Below are 18,727 nucleotides of genomic sequence, written 5' to 3' on the forward strand. Positions count from 1 at the left end.
TGCGGGCGGGCGGGCGCGGCGCGGCCCTGCCCTTCGGCGGCGCAGGCGGCAGCCGCGCGCAGCCAACATGGCCGCGTGCGCCCGCGAATGAAAGGAGGCGCTTGGGGCTGGCGCGGCCTCCCCCGCCCCCGGCGCGGCGCGGCCCGCGGCCGTATGGCCTGTAGCGGGCGGAGCGGAGAAGTTGCCTGAGCCGCCTCGGCGGGGTGCGGGAGCCGCTGCCCGCGCCGCGCCGAGCCGCGCCGAGCCGAGCCGGCAGCGCCCGCCCGCCGGGCGCGGCGGCTCCCCGGGGCGGCGGCGAGGGGACGAGGAGCGGGAGCGGCGGCGCCGTAGCGCCGCGTCCCGCCGCGCCGCCGCCAAGTTTGCCCGGCGCTGCCGGGGGGGAGCGAGCGGAGCGGGGCCGGGCCGGGCCGGGCAGTTGGGCGCGGGGCGGCCATGGAGCCGAAGCACAAGGAGCTGCTCGCCCAGTGCCGGCAGAGCCTGGCGCCCGCCATGACCGAGGTGGACAAGGTGGTGGAGCTGCTGGAGGCCGCCGGCGCGCTGGGCCCCCGCGACCTGCGCGACCTGGAGGCGGCGGGCGGCGGCAAGGCCGAGCTGCTGCTCGCCCTGCTGCTGGCCAAGGAGCGCGACCACTTCCAGGACCTGCGGGTGGCCCTGGAGAAGACGCAGCCCCACCTGCTCGCCATCCTCTACCTGAACGGCGCCGCGGGGGCGCCGCCGGCCCCCGAGACCGCCGGTGAGTGCCGCGGCGGCGGCGGCGGCGGGGCGCTTCGTGCTGCGCGGGGCGGGAAGCAGCTGCGGGAGCCGCTCGGCGGGCTGCGGAGGGCTGGGCCGCGGCGCCGTCGGAGCTGCTGTGCTGGCGCCGGGGGCTTGCGCGAGCGCTGCGGCTGCTGGCGCGGCGCAACGCGGGTGCCGGCGGCGTGAGGGATGCGCGGTTTAGCACGCGGGGTTCCCCGCTGCTCGGGCAGGGTTGGCTGGTACAGACTTTTTCTTGAATCAAATCCAGGAATTGCAGGGTGACTGCCCCTCTACCGAGGGAACTGTGCGCATCGGAAGGGCTTCCTGGCTCTTACATAGTTTGTAGTTTCTATAAGGAAATAAAACTCTGTAAATACTGCCTCCATCTGGAAGATAGTCCTTATGTAGTTGAGCTGCATGCTCTGCCTTTATTTTAATTATGCTCTTGACGGTAAGAGTTTGCTAAACTTGAAAAATACGTGAGGGTGTATTTTCGTTGTCTAGTAATGTGTTGTAGTGTATGGCTTCTCCTAAAGAATGTATGGCAGGACCGCACAGGAGGGGGAAAAATAGTCGGAACAACGGACCTCAGCACTTCTGGCACTATGTGGGCTGACATCAGTGGGAGACGAGGGCGCTTGGTGCCTTTCAGAACGGGACCCGGGATGGTTCTGTATGATTAGACTAATGCTTGGTCTTATCTTGTTGAGAAAACGTATTAATGGTAGTGCACTAACATTCCCTAGCCTTAAAAACAAAGGTGTAAAATGTGAACGGCAGGGAAGAAATGAAATCAATGTTGTATATAGTAATAATTCTCACTTTTAAAATGAAAGTCAGAATTACAAAGTGTCTCACAACACTGAGCTCTCAAGGGAAAATAATTTAATTGGCAAATGAGTTATATGCTCCTTGGATGAAGGCGTTCATGAGCCTAATCTGGGTTTATTAATGTTCACACGGGGAAGGATGTTCCCCAGACATGTTGCTTTTTTTAGATACATTTTATTGCTTTCATTTATCCGTAGTAATAATGATCAAAATTTGTAAGAGTATGTTTTTGTTTCCCTGGCAGTAAGCATGTTAACAAGTTAGTACAGAAGATACTGCTAACAGTGACCTTAAGAATAAGTCATCATGCATATATGAAGGTCAAGGACCTGATCCTTCAAGGACTGTTGTATGTATTTTAACTTTGCTCTTCTGAGGAGGTCTCATGGTAACTAATCATGAGACGGCTTGTGTGTGTGCTGAACCCCTCTGAGTAACCATGGCCTGCAGAGATGTTTGTCTCGAGTATGTCATGGAAAGAGTTAATGTTTGAGGGTAGCTGTGGTAGAAAGGTTCTTGTCTGAACCTGTGTTCAGATGTAACTGGGTTTCATTCTAATCTCTTGCTGTAGGAAGTCTGGCCACCCAGCTGCTCTTTCCTTGCCATTTAGGTTTTTGAACCTCTGTTCACTGTTGAAGGCAGATGAGTCAGTTTCCTTTTTCTGTTCTTCTTTGGGTGTAGTAGCAAACTCTAAACTTGGTAGCAAGCACAACTCTTGTACTGTGAATTTAAAATACTTAAGTGAAACAGTCCTCAGCATATATTGCATAAAATGCTTTTCTTCTTTAGGGTAAAAAGTAAATGTATCTTAAAGATCCCTTTAATTTAGCCTATCCAGAGGGATTAATTTTTGGAGCTACTATTAGTATATGAAAAATGACAGTTTGCAGCGGTACACTTAATTGTAGTCTTGTTTGGAAGAGGCAGATAAACTATAGTGATATCTCCCCCCTATAAGAGGGAGATAAACTTCATCTCTGTGTATCTTGAATGCTTGTTGGAGATCAAAACTATTTATAACCAATAGCTACTTGTATCTGTATTTGTTGATTTCTTTTTCAGTCTGGTGTCTTTGTGAGTGAGGAAAAGGGGCAGATAATGAACACCAGAATTTCGTTCAGAGCTGCTGGAGTCTGTATGTACAGTCTGTTTGCTGCACTAGTGAAAGAATGATGCTGTTTCTGTTTTCATGTACGTGAAGGGTATCATTACACTAGCGTTTCTATCGTGTTTTTCAGTTGCGGAATAGCTTTTTAAAAATTCTTATGTTGTTATTTTCTTTCTTCTCATTTTAAACAAAACCTCCCATTAGGCTTTAAAGACAATATGTAAACAGTGATGGAAATTTAGACTGTTGTTTATGTAGACAATTCTTGTAGCTGGCTGGATAATGTATAGCTGACGCTTTTATAAGTATTTATCTGTGCAACACAAAAGGAAGTAAACAACTGTTCTGATTGCTAAAGGGAAAGAGTTGGAGTCCTAGTAACTGCCAAAAGACTTCTAACATGGATAACGGTGTCTTTACATGATAAACTTTTTTTTCCGTGTAGAATCTCCCCTAGTTCAGTCCACACTTAACATATTTGACATTTACAATTGGTGCTAATTGCACATGTTAAATATAAACCTGTATGGTGGCTTATGAGTGTTGCTTTTAAGCTTGTTTTGTTTCTAATCTGAGAATATTATGCATAAGTGTTAGTAAACAGTGCAAAATCTAACAGGAAGCTACCTTCTGTCAAAGCAAACCAGAGTACTGCTTGCTTTATTTTACTTGGTCATGTTTAAGGACAACATTTACTTCTTTCTTGAGAAACACCTTTGATTATTACATTACACTTCTGTGTAAATGTTTTTGTGAGAAACTGGCTCTGTCCATGTGAAAGTGGATGTTTTGCTGGTTTAAAAATCTCTCAGTACTTTGTACAGGGACTAATTCTTTCTTTTAAGTAGTGTGCCAATTGCTTGCTTGTATTTCTTTGTATGTGAACTGATGGATTATTAAATACTTTATTTGGCAAAGTCTATCATGCATGTGAGAAATTCTGTATCCTGATTGTATGGTATCTCTCTTTTAATGTGGAATTAAGTGGCTTCTGCAAAGCTGCTTACGTTTAGGTGTCTTGCTAAACTGAGGTCCAGATACTTCATACTACTGTTGCTGTAATGTGAATTTTGTGATGCAAAATAATGCGACCAAGAATATGATGGAAGATACTTCATTGTGACGAGTACTATTAAAGAATTTTTTTTTTAATGTAATTAAAAGACTGGAACAGAAATCTTTCTGGACAGTATAAGCTTTAGACTGCTTTAAAATAATGTCAGGGTTTTGCACTTACATTTTTGCAATATTAAAAAAAAGTGGGCTCTTGAGGGTGTCAAGCTTGTAATTTGTTCTCGAGATGAGCTTGTGGAGCTACAAAGGTGCTCCCAGCTCCTTATCCTCAAACAAAGTAGATTTTTGAACTTCCGGCTGAAGTGTTAATTTCCAGTCCAGTAATTAAATGTGAGCATTTGCAGGAATAGAAAAAAGTTAGAATTCAAACTTTTATAGCTTTTTAAAGGGATCCTATCAACTTCCTCCATCCGTTTTATGAAAAAACAAGTGAATAGTTTCAGATAGAATATCTGATTTGAAGTCACCAAGCAAACTTTAAAATATTGCAGTAATCTGTTAGTGCATTTAAAAGCAAGCAAACTAACAAGTTGCCTCTCTGCATGTCTAAAGTTAAGGGATGGAGAGCTGGAATCCAGTTTTCTCGCTGGCAGCGTAGAGGCCAGAAGTGCACAAGAGATGCTGCAATCCACTGTTGCCCCAGAGAAGCTGGGAGCCAAACAACTCCCTGCTATTTGTGAGACCTCATGTTGTACCTCCTCTTCCCTGTCCCCCAGAAAATGGTCTTGCTGGAGCAAGGACCGGAGAGTAGAAGAGGAGCTAGAGAGCAGGAGGAAGAGTTGGACCTAGTGAGTAGCCAAGAGACTCCATGGAGGAAGGATATGAAATGTGGAATTAGGATATGCTGTCCTGTAGGAGTAAGTGAGAAGAAAGGGAGGCTTCGAAGGTTGAAGTGGAGGAAGGAAGGAGGAAAAAGGTAATAGAAATGGTTGGAGAACATGAGAAATAGTGCTGGCAATGTATGTTCTCTGAGAAGTGGGAGAGATGGGAATGAAGGGAAGTTGTACAAGCATAATTTACTGACTCAAGGACCGAACTGACAATTTTGCAATTAGTACAATTTATGCTCTCTTCCATCGCTTAAAATTGAAGAGTGGGAGAAGTAGAGCAGCATGTCTGGGTTTTTTTCAGATCTGTTATTAGTTCCCAGGGTAGCTCCTCCAGTCTTCTTGCAAGATTTTTTCAAATTGTGTAGATCAAAAAGCAGGCAGGATTCACAAGTCAGTTGCATTAGGAAAAGTATAGGTTTCTTGCAGTGCTGGGCAGTAATTAAACTTGCTAAAATACCCCATGCTAACTTCATAGTAGCATGTCTTCTCATGACCTCAAATGTCTCTCAGAATTCTCAGCCTAAATAAAGCACGAAGTTTCCAACAAGCGTTCAGGTGGGATATTCCCAGTGAAATATCTAACAGTAATTATGTAGAAGCAGTCTCTTGATCCCAAAGAAGGAATTGTGTTTTAGTAGTTCACAGATCCCAAGGGTGGTGGTTCTCAATTATGTTTTTGCTGTGATCAGAGGAAAAAAAACAAACAAAAAAACCCTAGCAACCCGTGGTAAATTCATGGGGCGACAGTTGTCATCAATGTAAAATGAAAAATAATTTTTGTGGTATCAGTGCATGCAACTGTGGATCTGCTTTGGACACACATGAGACCTACTTTCTTATGAAACTACAAAAAAGAGCGGAGAGTTTGCTACTTTTTTTTTTTAAAGGATTTTTTTCAGCTTGTTATTTGTATGATCATTCAGAAATAGAAGCAGAAGGTTCACTTTCAGAAATGATCAAAAAGAAAAGCTAGCGACTTTCTGTAACTTCGACTGACTTTCTGTAATTTGGACTCAATTTATTTGTTAAGGTTAAAGATTGCCTTTCTCAAAGCTTCAATTTCAGATCTTGAGATTATGATATAATTACCAATCTTAGTCACATTTTCTTGTTGCCTTAACTAGTGTTGCTATGAGTTTTCTCAACCTCCTGTCTAGATGGTGAAGACTGCAGCCACCACATGGGTAGTGACTTTGGGCTTTCCAGTTTTGTTAGTAGGCTGCAATTTGAGCTAAGTATTCTCTCTTCCTTTGCTGCTGATTTCAACCACTTTTTTGATTTTTTTTTTTTTCCTTCCGCCCTCAATTTTTTTCCTTTTTTATTTCTTCCAGTTTTTTTCTTAGGGTTAACAGGAGCAAGGGAAGCTATCTTTTCCATTCAGCTTTTCTTGTTATTTTAATTATTATTTGATAGTGTAATAATTCCTGATTCAAAAAGCAGGTCATCACAAAGATGCTGGTAAGTCTTAGTAAGTTTTTTCCTTTTCCCTTTTTTCAAACACCTCTTACACTGTAAATCTCAAGGGCAGAAGTTTCATCTATCAGTGTTGCATAGTTCCCAGCACATTTTGGATGTTTCAGTGTAAGGCAATTAGTTGCTGATTTTTGTTTTATATAAACAGTCTTGAAATGCTGCACTTATAATAAAGCTAAAACTTTTCCTTGTATAGATTGTTCATAGTGTTGATTTAGATAGCAGAACTTGTTAATGCATATAATTCTGTATGAAAAAAGTGGTAGTAAAAAAGTTGAAGCATCTAGGCTTCTGTGACTTTCCAAATTACATTGAATAGTCACTACTGAAACATTATGACCTTCAAGATGAAAGTCATAGGTTGGGTTTTTTTGTAAATGCGGCTGATCTAGGACTGAATCGTTCTGATGTAGGAGCTAGAAATACAGGAACTTTGCACCTGCTGAGCTTTAACTTGAGGCCAACCAGTGCTTTTCTAGTGAAAGTGCAAGAGAATGATGGTGCTCCTGAAAAGGCGAGTGCTGTTAGTGGATTTTTTTTGAATGTTTGGGCCAAACCCTTCAACAGGGCAATGTTTTGGGGTTCTCAGTGTTACTCTGATAGGTTAATTTTTGCCAACCAAGCTACAATTACTCTGGTGTTGAAGAAGGCACACAGTATGCATTCAGAGTACCTGTGTACCATGTTGGTTGTGTACTTACCACAGGTTGTGGTACATCAGCGGTTGTGTTGGTAGTAGCAGGTGGTATACCAGCATCTGTTGTTGCTGTACAGCTAACAAATGAATTTAAATTTGGGAACTAATTTGTAAGCTGTTGCGTAAGTGGAGTCTATTCTCTACAGGGCAGCCTGTACACGGGTCCACTTGGGGTGAACACTTGAAGATATTTTTCTTGACCTTGCATGATTACTGGGCAATAGAGAATAACTTACTACAACTGGAAGGCCCTTCCTACCCAAGCTTATGTCACAGGAAGTTAAGAGTAGCTATTTTATTTACATTTTAAAAAATTCTTCCCCTCCCCTGCAACTTCTGAAGTCTCTCATTTCACAATTCCTGGGCTGACTTGCTCAGCAGTTTGCTTTTTCACAGCATTAATTAGTTCGTTCTGGATAGCTGCTGTTTCTGTTCTAGAAAATCATATATTCTTTTAAAAGTTGGCTGATAAAGGAACTGAATTTTAAATGGGATATTATGACCTGATTCAGAAGCTTTCCAGGCGTGCAACTGGGCTAGTAGCTAAAGGAAGAGAGAATGTAAAAGCAATAAACATGTCAGCTGGGGAGCTGGTGGGGGCTGGGAAGGAAGGCAGTGAAAGGGTCCTTCTCTGGGATTTTTTTCCAGAAGTGGCAATTTATTGCCTATTAGGAGATGTACAGGAAAAAATGTAAATAATAAAGAAATGCCTTCTATTCCTCTCCCTGTGCATCCCCCGTACCCCCACCCCCCAACCCTCAAAGGCAGCCTTTCTTAAGGCTGTCTCTTGCCTTTCCTGAAATCCAGTTGGGAGCATTCACTGCCATGATTATGATACATTGTGACAAATTTTTTGCCTCTGCTCCTCTCCTCCTTCACCTTAGCTTTTTATTGTACCTGAATGTAGTTGCTGATTCATGAACGTGCTTATTATTCATATACTTCTAGCATGTGAGTAATCTTTGTTTATATGCATTGAGTTGGGCATGTGTAAGTGCTGGCAAGATCTAGGCTTTGCATACGAGGCTCTTGGGATTAGACCAAGTCTTCAGGAAGGTACCATTTGTACAGCTGGGCCTCGGTAAGTAAGGCTGGTATTTGTGTACTTCTCAGTAGTACTCAAAATGGAGTTTGCAAAGGAAAGTATAGTCGTGTTGTAGGATGTTGTATTTTCCCTGAGGATTGGTCTGAAATCTAGTTGGATGGATTCACTTGGCTGAGGTGAGCTATCTTCTTTTAATGTCAGGGCACCAAAAGCCTTGCTTCTCAAGTATATACTTTTTTCTGAGAGAGGCGGGCAGGCACACATATATATCACTTTCTTTAAAAGCATCAGAACTTTCTGATTGGGAAATAAAGTTGGTGCAGTAAATATCCATATCAAAATTCACAAGTACAGTTTTTAAGCTGCTACATAGGTGTTCGCATTATTTTAATGGAAGCAAACCTGTATTTATCATCTCCTTTGCTGTCTCTCTTTCTTATTTGCATTTGTTTTTCTTGTGGATAGCTTCCTCCTGTTCCACATTACATGCTCTCTGTACATCTTCCATATTTTCATGGAAAAATAGGTCTAAGAGGAGATAGTTTTGAGAGTCCTGGATGAGGCGTGAGGTCTTGCCCTTTCGGAGCAGAGGGGTTGGTTCGCTTGTCAGGAGCTCTTCTGCTAGAGGTTGACAGCAGATTTACAGATGTGGTTTTAGTGACCCTTCTTTCAGGAAAAGCTTCTTGTTACATAGTTTTAAAGTTCACTTAAACACTTTATACATGGATTTATCAACATTTGCAATGATTTTTAAGAAAATCAACTCTGCATTTAGATTGTGATAATGTTCTGTTTTTCAGGTAATTTGCAAGTGCGTGTTTGGTGGTGGTGAAAGTGGTGAAGCTTTTTCCTTGAGGCTGTATATGTCACCGCAACGAAAACATTCAGCTATCAATTTCACTTCTTAATCTTTAAAATAATTGTGAATGTCCAGTCTGTGTTTTCCTTTCTAGATGGTTTTATGAAGAACATTGAATTTATTTGAGAGCTTGCTCAATCTTTAATTGAAGATGGGGTGTGTTGTGTCTTTAACAAACAGACTTGTTCTTTCAGTTTCTTTCAGTTTCTTTCAAGGCCATTTGACTTAGATAGGTGAGGTTAAAAATAAAATCAAAGGCTTTTTATTCAGTCTTGTTTAAAAAAACAAACAACCCCCCCCCCCCAAACAACCCCAAACGAAACAGCCCTTAAACAACAGTATACCTTCCCTCTTAACTGAGTAATTGGCTTGTTAATGTCATCACCTCTTCCATCATACACTTCCTGAGTTGCCCGAGACTGGATGAACAAGGTAGGTATAACCTGAGTTTTAGAAGCTTTTAAAAAAAAGGGGGGGAGGGTGGAGGGACAAAATGTCTCAATCACAAAAGAGGTGTTCTCAAGAAGGAATTCACTTTGAATTGTGTTGTGTTTTCACCTTAAAGTTTATTTTATTTTTTAAATGTCAAGGAGTGTAAAAAATAAACTGCTTGTTCAGTTTCTTTTCCACTTTTTGCAGCAATGGTCCCTGCAAAGTTCAAACCACCTATTGGATTTTTCTTTGTTTAGTTATGCTGCAGCAGCTCCTCTGGCTTCCCTTTGCTCTGTCTGTGAACAAACATCCTTGGCTTTTTGGCTGGAGAAATGTGAATTTCTAAGGCTTGTAGTTAGTTGCCATTAGGACATGTTAGGAATGGATGCCTCCTCTAAGGAGTGTTGGCTACCTTGTGGTGAAGAACAGGAAGTTCCAGAAGTTAAGGGTCTGATTAGTCTGTCTTATTAGGTTTAAAAAAAAAATAAAAATCCATTGATAAACATGAGGCTCACTTTGGAATAGACTCTGGAGGTGAACTTTGAGGTATTTACAGTGAATTACTTTTCTAAATTGCTGGCCTTGAAAATGTCTAGGCCAGAGTTTTAAGGTGCATTACTCTAGCTCATGATTCAAATGTATTTATCTGTTGTTACTCTGGTTCATGACCCTTACTTGTTTTCTTTGGCATCTTTACAGCAGTCTGGACTGCTTAGTGGGTTGCATGGCTGCGAGTGGCAGGGCAGTGTTTTGACTGAGCGAGGGAATGTGGCTTGATAATGCAAGAAGCCGTTTCAGATACTGAGGTCAGAGGTCCCTTCTGCCCAAGTCTCTAGAGAAGGCCGTACTTGCTCTGCCTCTCCAGGTGCTTGGAACTTGGTAAGGTGTCAACAGTATTGGTGTTAATATAACAAAAATGAGTAATCTTGGAGGAAATCTTCATCTGGTAAGTCAATTGACAGTACTATTCTGCCAAATATTGTTAGGGTGAAACCTGTGTGTAATGAGTGCTGAACAGGAAGAAAACACACGTATAAATATTAAGCCATTTCTCTGTCTCTGACTTGATCTTTGGTGACACGTGTATGTGACTTAAAATTTCGTTTGTCAGGAAGCATCTCCCATTATCTTGTTTAGAATGCCAAATATCAGTTTAATTTTAAATCCAACTACAGCAAATTATTGAACTGCTGTGAAGAGACAGGTAGTTAGTGTGGTTTTAGTACAGGAACCTCAGAAGAGTAAAAGTTTTGATGTCCTCCTTGCCTGTGACACCAAAAAGTAAAGGCAGAGTGGTGAAGCTCTAGGGGTTGCAGTGTGACTATGACCTGGCTACAGTGACGAGCAATTTGCTGCATGTACTATGCTATAAGAAGCCCTGTGTGCTTCTTTGGAAGAAGTTTTGGGGTACTAGACTGAGTATTGCTCTGCATCTCTTTGGAAAGTTAAATTCTTTTTTCCTTGCAAGTCTACGTTGCAAGAATACAGTATTAACTTCATTGTTTTTGCTCTGAATCTATTTGGTTTTCTCATGGGTACATGAGTTTACATCTGAATCCACATGAAATGGTCTGAGAATTTACCTCATCAAATGCATTTGTGTGTATGCTTGGAAATTTTTAATACATGCTGCTTTTGTAATGAAAGAGATTTTGAAAGAAATCTTTAGAATGAAAGGAGCCGTTACGTGGTTTGGCTTATTGCTACAATCTGTCTAAAAGCAGTAACAGAAAAAACTCAAATAGAAGAGAATTTTGTTAGGTTTTGCTGAAGAATGGTTGCATACATTATCATTATTGTGTAAGAAAAGAACCTGCAATGATGGCTAAAACCATATTATAGCCATGGGGCAAATAGAATAAATGCAGATAAAATGAAAAGAAAAAACATTTGGAGTCTGTGTCAGCACTAGCCAGATCATTTTTCTTCACGGTAATAATGGAGGAAACTGAGGGAACTGTTTTTAAAGGCAACCAGAAATTCCTACTGTACCAGCTACTGTAGTATCTTGTATAGGCTAGGCAGCATAAACAAACACATTTTCATTAAGAGAAAAAGATTCAAGGCCATAAATGACAAGAGCTGTCTTTAAGTTCTATATTAAAAATGAATAACTATCACAAGTCTGAGTTATTTACTTGCCTAAAGTATTCAGGTTGAAACAATATGAGTAGAATCCTGTACAAATTTTGGCATATTGCTGTTTACTGTTTCATTGCCCTTATTTGAGCATAAGTATGTTGTCATTGCTATTGAAGTGTTGTAAACAATAATCATTTTGATCTGTTCTTGGGAAAATATATGTGGAAGATATGTATTGTGCAAATAGGTATTATTATTTGAAAATTTCCTGTAAAAACTGATTTTAACAAATAATTGGGATGTTGACTAAGTATGTTCTCAAAGTCTTGGCTTACTTTCACTTTTGTATTTGTATCAGAAACGCTTCCTATAAGAAGTCGTCCCTCCCCGACCCCCGAGCTAAATTTTTTCAGTTCTGTGAATTTGGCTTCCAGCATACAACCAAATGTAGAGCTCATAAACTCAGAAGTTTTACACTTTTACACTCCAGTTGGGATGTTTGTACTTCTGGAAACTTGGCCATAATCTATAGCATGTGAGCGGTAAAAATAGTACTTTGGATTTTGGGCAATGCTATAAATTAAAATGAACAGAATAAATGAAAGAAAAGCAACGGTTTGCAGTCAATGAAGTTATATAATGTGCATTCATCTGAGCCTGTTACCATAACTCAGTATGTGAGTTCTTCTACCTTTTCATAGAGCTGTCCAATTTTATGTCCCCATTTTGTTAGATTTGTGTTTTACTGTTAGCTATTAATACTTGTCTGTTTAATACCTGTACATTGTTCTTAAAAAAAAAAAAAAGGGGGGGGGATTTTGAGTTACTGAAATTATTTATAATTGTGCTTTCCTCACAGCCACAATCTCAATTTAGAATAGCATCCCTTTCTAGTATTAATATTATATTATGGATGTGGTCACTGTATCAATGTACCATACAGCCTCTTTTTTCAGTAGTAATGCTATGTTATACAGGTAAATAATGCTTTTTTGGCAGTTAGAACTAGGGAACAAAAGTCTGGTTAAACTTTTAATTGTATGAGGTTTATTGAGGTTATAGCTCATGAGCTCTGGGGACAGCTTTTGTGACTGTAGCTGCTAGGTCATTGATGGTAGCTTTTCAAACTGCATGAAAGTGTGTTTTCTCAGAAAAAAATCATTTTCCGCATTGTATACTTACTAGGTTACTCAAGACTCCTCTGCAAGTACTAGGCAGCTGGTGTTGCTTTTGTTCAGAGTGCTTTCAAAAACCAAACCAACAAAAGTACAAAAAGCCCTCGCAGAACCTTGGAAACGTTCAAGTAATTAATGGATAAGATTTTGTACCTTTTTAAAGACCAACCCCCAAAATAATATAAGCTCTTGAAACCTAGATGGTTAAATTTGAGATCATTCAAGTCTCATTTAGGGTTGGTGAGTATTTCAACAGAATTACCTGTATGGGAACGGATTCAAGACCAGACACCTCTTTGCCATCAGTGCCTTACAGGCCATGACCTCAAAGAGGGAGTAGAAAACTGCTCACGCTTTGCATTAGCTGGAGTATTATAGCTGAATGTAGAAAAGAGAGATAATGAAATCATTACAACTGTCCTCATACAGTTACATATTTATACCAGAGGATATGCATTTTTGTTTTCTTTCTGAAGTTTCTTTTGTTGGCTTCTTTATTTGTTCAGAACCAGAGATGATGGCATCAATATTCCAGCCTGTGATGATATAGTTTACCGGTGCCTGCATTTCTCTTCTGTTGTGCCTCTGGCACTATTTTACCATGTCCAACTTTTTAACTTGAATTTGGACTGTAGATGGCTGGTTTAGAAGAGAAAGCTGGAAGGAGAGCTTGGATAAAATATGTATTCCACATTGTGGTGAAATAATAGTGTGTGAAATTGTCAACTTCCACTGAGCTAACAAGGTCACAGAAAGATGTTAACTTTGCCATGGTTAGAGCTTTACAATTTTTGGAAATAATTCTCTAGTCTTTATCACAATAAAGGAAGGTGACTTTGAGTCATAGATAGGGACTGTATCATTTCTGACTTCATAAATTAGATCATGAGACCTTTAGTTTTGATGTACTTCTAACTAATATCAGGCTCTGGGTAATATCTACATTTTATTCAGAATTCTTAGTAATAAGTATTGCTTTCTTTTCTAGATCTGCTTCAGAAAATCATTAGGAGTGTGCTCAATTTAGCTGATTTCAATAGAACTTTGAATTAGGGAATGGAGCCCCATTTTGATTAATTTACCTCTGTTTCTATTTTCTTATTGTCCTCATATGCTTTTCAGTTAGCATGGGGTGTACAGTGAAGATAGCCTTCTTAGCTTTCTTGATTAAGTGCTCTGAAGAATTGGTGTCCTGTCATGACAGTGGTGTTGAGAGCTGTTACGTATGTGCACACACAGACTTGCATACCTTGAAAGGTAATGAAATGAAACGTACTGTTTAAGTGATTTCTTTAATTTTGCTTAATACCACCGAATTTTAATCAAAATGTACTTTGGGGTTTTTCTGTGCCCATGTCCCCTGGCCCCAGCAATATGGTCTCAAGTAGAGCTTGTAATTACGGCGCAATATTATATAGAGCCTTAGACTAAAGAGTTAATGAGTCACTTTGATCCGCACTTTTACTATGTACAACATAAGCATATATAGGAAAGTACTAATAGGACAAATAACTCTGCATTCCCTTAAGAGAGATCTTTACATTAATGACAAGTATTTATTGACTTAGAGTCTCACTGAAAAACCTAGCAAAGATTTGATATTTTTCCAGAATTAAATACCGGTCTGAAGAAATTACATAAAACAGCACAGGTGTCAGATGTTTATGATCTGAAGTTATTCTGGATAACAAAGTTGTCTTGAACATTTATAAATAAAGATAATATGTTTGGTATATTGGGAAGTTATAATAAAATATCTGCTTTTTGACTGCTGAATTACGAAACACCAGTGGTCGGGTTTTTTTTTTTTAAAAGGGATTTTTGAAAGTTCTTGAAGAAATAAACATGCTCTTTGAGTATATGCTGGATAGAATTGATTTAAGGAGGTTAGTCTTTCTACTCCAGCAGTTTTTTGTAAGTAGTGTATCATAAATATTTTTATGTGTAGCATTCTGAACATAAAATTAGGGCTTGTCTTAACACTTATTAATATCATAGCTCTTACTGAGCTCATGATCTTTTTTTTTTTTAAACTCACTTCAAAGCAAATGTTTCATGTTTTTATCTTAATTTTATATCTGCCTGCAGAAATTTACACCATTCTTTTTAAACAGGACTTACCCAAAGACTAGTTTTTATTAGATGTGGGTTAATTAGCATGGTGAAAATAGTGAAATTTATATAAATTATTTTCCCTAAAACTTTGCTCAGATCAAGAATAGGGTTTAAGTAAAATAACTTTGAGTCCTTGAAAGGTTCATTCTGTTGTGTCTATCAGGCATAGTGCATATGCTCTGTGTCCAGAAGAGCTGTGTCTGTGAGCTTTGTTAGGAGTGAACCTGATAATGTGTAAGCTAAGAATGCTTATTTCATGATAGTTTGAAACCCAATTTCAACTTCAAATAATGCTCCTAAAACAGTTTTTTTTAGAGAGAAACTTTCCAGCTGCCTTCTGTGTAATTTCAGTTCAGCCATTTTGTGGATGGCTTGTTGGCTCAGTTACACCAACACACATCTTGCCTTTCTTCAGAGTGCTTATCCAACTGAAAGCACAAGGTGGACTGATGGCTGAGGGTGGATCAGAGATGAGCAGCAAACAGCAGCGTTGCTTGGCTTTGAGTTAGCAGGTATGTACTGAATTTTCAAGGGACTAGCATGAAGGAAAACAGGAATCTTGCAGCAAATGTAGCTGACTGGTGCCTTTTGAAGAACTGCATTCAGACCTTTCCTCAACCATACATGGTACCAGACTTATCAGCCAAATCAAACTTCTTGCACATGGTGTTGTATTATACAACTTCATAGGGACTGTTTCCCCCTCCACCCTGCAGTATATCTAAGCTGAACGTCCAGCGTTACTGATGTTAATTCCTGTCTGGGGTTTCCTACTTCTAAAATGGGGAACAAAATTCTGTGAGGTAAGTGCAAGAACGCTATTAAATGAACGACCACCTCTGAAGGACTTGAGCACTTGTGCCATGGATAAGAGGAAAACAATCTGTATTCAGAGCAGAGCATGAATAATGTATAGTTAATAAAGTATGAGGTTGCATTGCACCAACTCTTTTTGATGAAAATCAGATAGAGTTTTATAAGGGGGAAAAAATAGATCATGGGAACGGACATGAGTTTGCTGGGGCACGGAGCTTGTCTCCAGAGCTGGGGGACCCTTGCTGGGCTACAGGTAGCCCAGCCCTCAGAGCTAAATCCTACACCACAGAGACGTAAGATTTAGCACTATTTCCAACCTGCCATGCAACTCAAAGTATTCAGGAGCCATGGGTCAGAGGAGAGCTGGCCGGCAGGCGTGGGGTTGGAGTCTTTGTGCTTTGTAGCATGGGTGGAGGGATATTGAGCTTGTCAGAGATATGGGATGAAAGGTGGAAGGGGTGGCTGAGGGAAGCAAGAGCAGACTTCAACTGACTGCGACAGTGATTGCAAGCGTTCCCTGTTTGCTTTGGTACAAAGTCATATAAGTTAGCTTAGACAATTTGTGCTAGTAGCTTAAGCTTGCATGAAAAATTCCCTATAATGTATAATTAAAAAGTGTTTTAAAAAGCCATTTCTTACCAGCACTTATGTAATAGTTGTTGCCTCTCTAGTAACATACAGCTACTGTCCACATTAGTTTCAATATAAAAATGGAAGGTCAGGAAGCTTGTTGAGCCAGTGTCCTGGGCTTGGGCATGGCCAAATATGCAGTGTTCCATATTGGAAAACATGTATGAATAGCATTAATTCTAATATTTTCTTAAATTTGTTAGTTCATGACCGTAAAGTTAAGACTTTACCTCTGAAAGTTCCATTGCATAAGTCTATTTCCTGATTGTTCTTTAAACTTTCTTGTAAAACCCATATAAAAAGCCCTTTATAAAGCAAGGGAGATCTAGCTGATTTCCACTTTTAGGTGGGGCAACAGCAGTTAAGTGCTTAGTCCAAGTTTACTGTTAATCTTTGCTCCTACTCTCATATCTACAAATTGTTCATGTGAGATGGTGGAATGTGAATTGACTGCATATACAAAGACGTAATGTTCTTTTCTGATGTGCTTAAAACTCTACTTTCAGATTTGAAATAGAAACATCATCTTAAAATTTCAAATGAGCAATCTCATACTGTTTCCAAACAGTAGAAAGGGTGTTGATGGTTTTGCAGTTAGTGGGAGATGCCAAACCAGATGTCATGTGCCTTGCTATTAGATACTTCTGTTCCAATGCTGATGGTGTTAGAAAATGAAAAATTATATAAATTTATTTGAGTTACAGTTAAAAGTGATTTATCATATGTAGGCATGGGATTGCAAAGGTTTTCTTTTGAGGCTATAAGTATAAAAGTGTCAGTTCACTTTCGTGTGAAAAGTGTATCTTTAGGTGGAAGACTTTTTTGTCCCTCCTCTCAAAATTAACGAAAACTGCCAATTTATATGAATGCATGTATTATAATAACAATAACAAACTGAAGACTTACGGAAAGGGTTTCTGTCATTCAGAAAAAAATAGTGTGTGAATATGAAGTGCTCTGACAGAGCAGATCGTGCTGTACAAAAACAAATGGCTTGCCAAGCTGCATTGTATTTTTTTGTATAGTTTGTTTCAAACTGTATTTTTCAAAAGTGAATACCCACTCCAGTGCTCTATTAGTCAGTGTAGCCCTCAGAAATATGAATGCAGTTGTCATTATTTTCAAAGTTAGTGTATTAAAATATATGATGTAAACCTAAGCTAGTATTAAAGTGCTGTCACTGAATCATGGTAACTGAATCTTTCCAGTAAATTTCCAGAAAAACAACAGCCTACTAGCCAGTACGGTGGAGAACTACAGGAAAGCCTACAACCTCTCCCAGTGGCTTACAGCTGATGGACTTTGTAATTACATCAGTCTAACTCTATCTGTACCCTGTTCTGCTAGAGGTTGGATTTGAAATTAATTGTATGATGGAGAATCCTGGCTTACAGCAATATCTTAATTAGAATTCAGAATCCACTTTACATAAATGTCTGAAAACTCAGCTCTGAAAGAACATTGATTATAGGGCACGAAATGAAAACATTTTGATCTTTCTTTTCTCATAATTTGGGAATAAATTAAGTGTATATATAAATATATTCCCATGCCATCTTGGTTTATTTCTCTTTTTATCTTGCTCTTGGCAATCTTGCTTATCCTGTCATCTTGCTTGTTCCTCTTTGCCTTTATAATTAGTAGGAAAAAGCAAGTAGAAGTGACTCTCTGTGATCACAGTAACATTTCAAACATTTTTTTCTTTTTGAAACCTCTAAAAAATAGTGCTTTTTCTTGGTTTTGAGATCCACTCATGTTGAACATAACTCTGATGTTGATATGACTTTTAGTAAAGCCCTTAGAATTAAGAGTATAGTATCTTAGTGTTATTAATCTACACTCCCCCCGCCCCAGAAAATATCCCATATTTTTCAGCAATAGATAGTTCAGTTCTTTGAACTAGGATGCTAAGATTGCTGCTTTTAAGTCTTATGTTCTGTTGTTACCCTGGCTGAAATTAATCTCTTTCAAAAAGCTATGATTTGGAAGTATTTAATAAAACATGCAGGAATCAATATTCACACTATTCTAAGAACTCTGAGGATACCATCTTGGGAAGAATGATAAAGAAATTCTGTTTGCTTTAATGATTTGAATCAGAGGAGAAAAAGAAGGAAAATGTATGGTTACTTTTTATCTTGGTTAAATTCATCTTATGTGCTAAAATGTAACTTCAGATCCGACTTTTTTTTTTTCTTTGCTTGTTTACTCTGGAAAACCAGTGTTTTGGGCCCAGGATTGTAGTTCTTCAGATGAAGTGGGTTTCAATAAGATAACGGCTTGTGTCTCTTTAAAAAAATATATATATATCATTAAAAGCAGTACTTTAAAAGTTCAATTCAACTTAGCAAGGCATATAAACATATGTTCCTCTTAAGCAAGTGAGTGCTTCCTCTCTAATGTGTTATGATGATATTGGTGCTTGCATGAGTTAACATTAGGGTCATACTTATCTTGTTAAACCAGGGCCTCAGTTATTGATAATTTGAAAATAAAATTTGTTTTCTTGTAGGGCTACTTACATTTCAATTTGGCAGCATTTGGAAGTGAAGTGCCCTAGCTTGGTGCTTCCTTGCTCCTGTTGAACATTCTACAGGAAAATGATTTTACATGCAAAAGAAAATACTGAAGAGAAAACTTCAAAAATATTTTGCAAACCTCAGGATTTCTGTATTTTTATTTGAAGCTTTCCATTAGGGACCTGAATCATGGGATAACACCCCTTTTGAAGTTCCCTTAAAAATTAGGAAAACAAAGGTGCTGATGTAATGCAGATGAATTTTATTTGGGGATTTGTTAAAGTGAACTCTCTTTATTTTAGGCAG

The 18,727-nt window shown here is 39.4% G+C and overlaps 1 protein-coding gene across 2 annotated transcripts in view; it reads left to right on the forward strand.

The window, feature by feature from the left end:
- The first annotated feature begins 388 nt into the window (after positions 1–388).
- Positions 389–18,727, forward strand: part of DLG5 (discs large MAGUK scaffold protein 5) — a 123,689-nt gene continuing 105,350 nt past the window's right edge. The window contains exon 1 of one of the 2 annotated variants that reach the window (XM_067299875.1): positions 389–733. In XM_067299875.1, the coding sequence (XP_067155976.1) occupies positions 433–733 (301 nt within the window). In that variant the 5' untranslated portion in view covers positions 389–432. Of the gene's footprint in view, positions 734–2,655; positions 2,702–18,727 lie in introns of those variants that run through there. The other variant, XM_013960255.2, reaches the window with a different exon arrangement.

Source organism: Apteryx mantelli, chromosome 7 (assembly GCF_036417845.1).
Source record: "Apteryx mantelli isolate bAptMan1 chromosome 7, bAptMan1.hap1, whole genome shotgun sequence".
NCBI classification, from domain to species: domain Eukaryota; kingdom Metazoa; phylum Chordata; class Aves; order Apterygiformes; family Apterygidae; genus Apteryx; species Apteryx mantelli.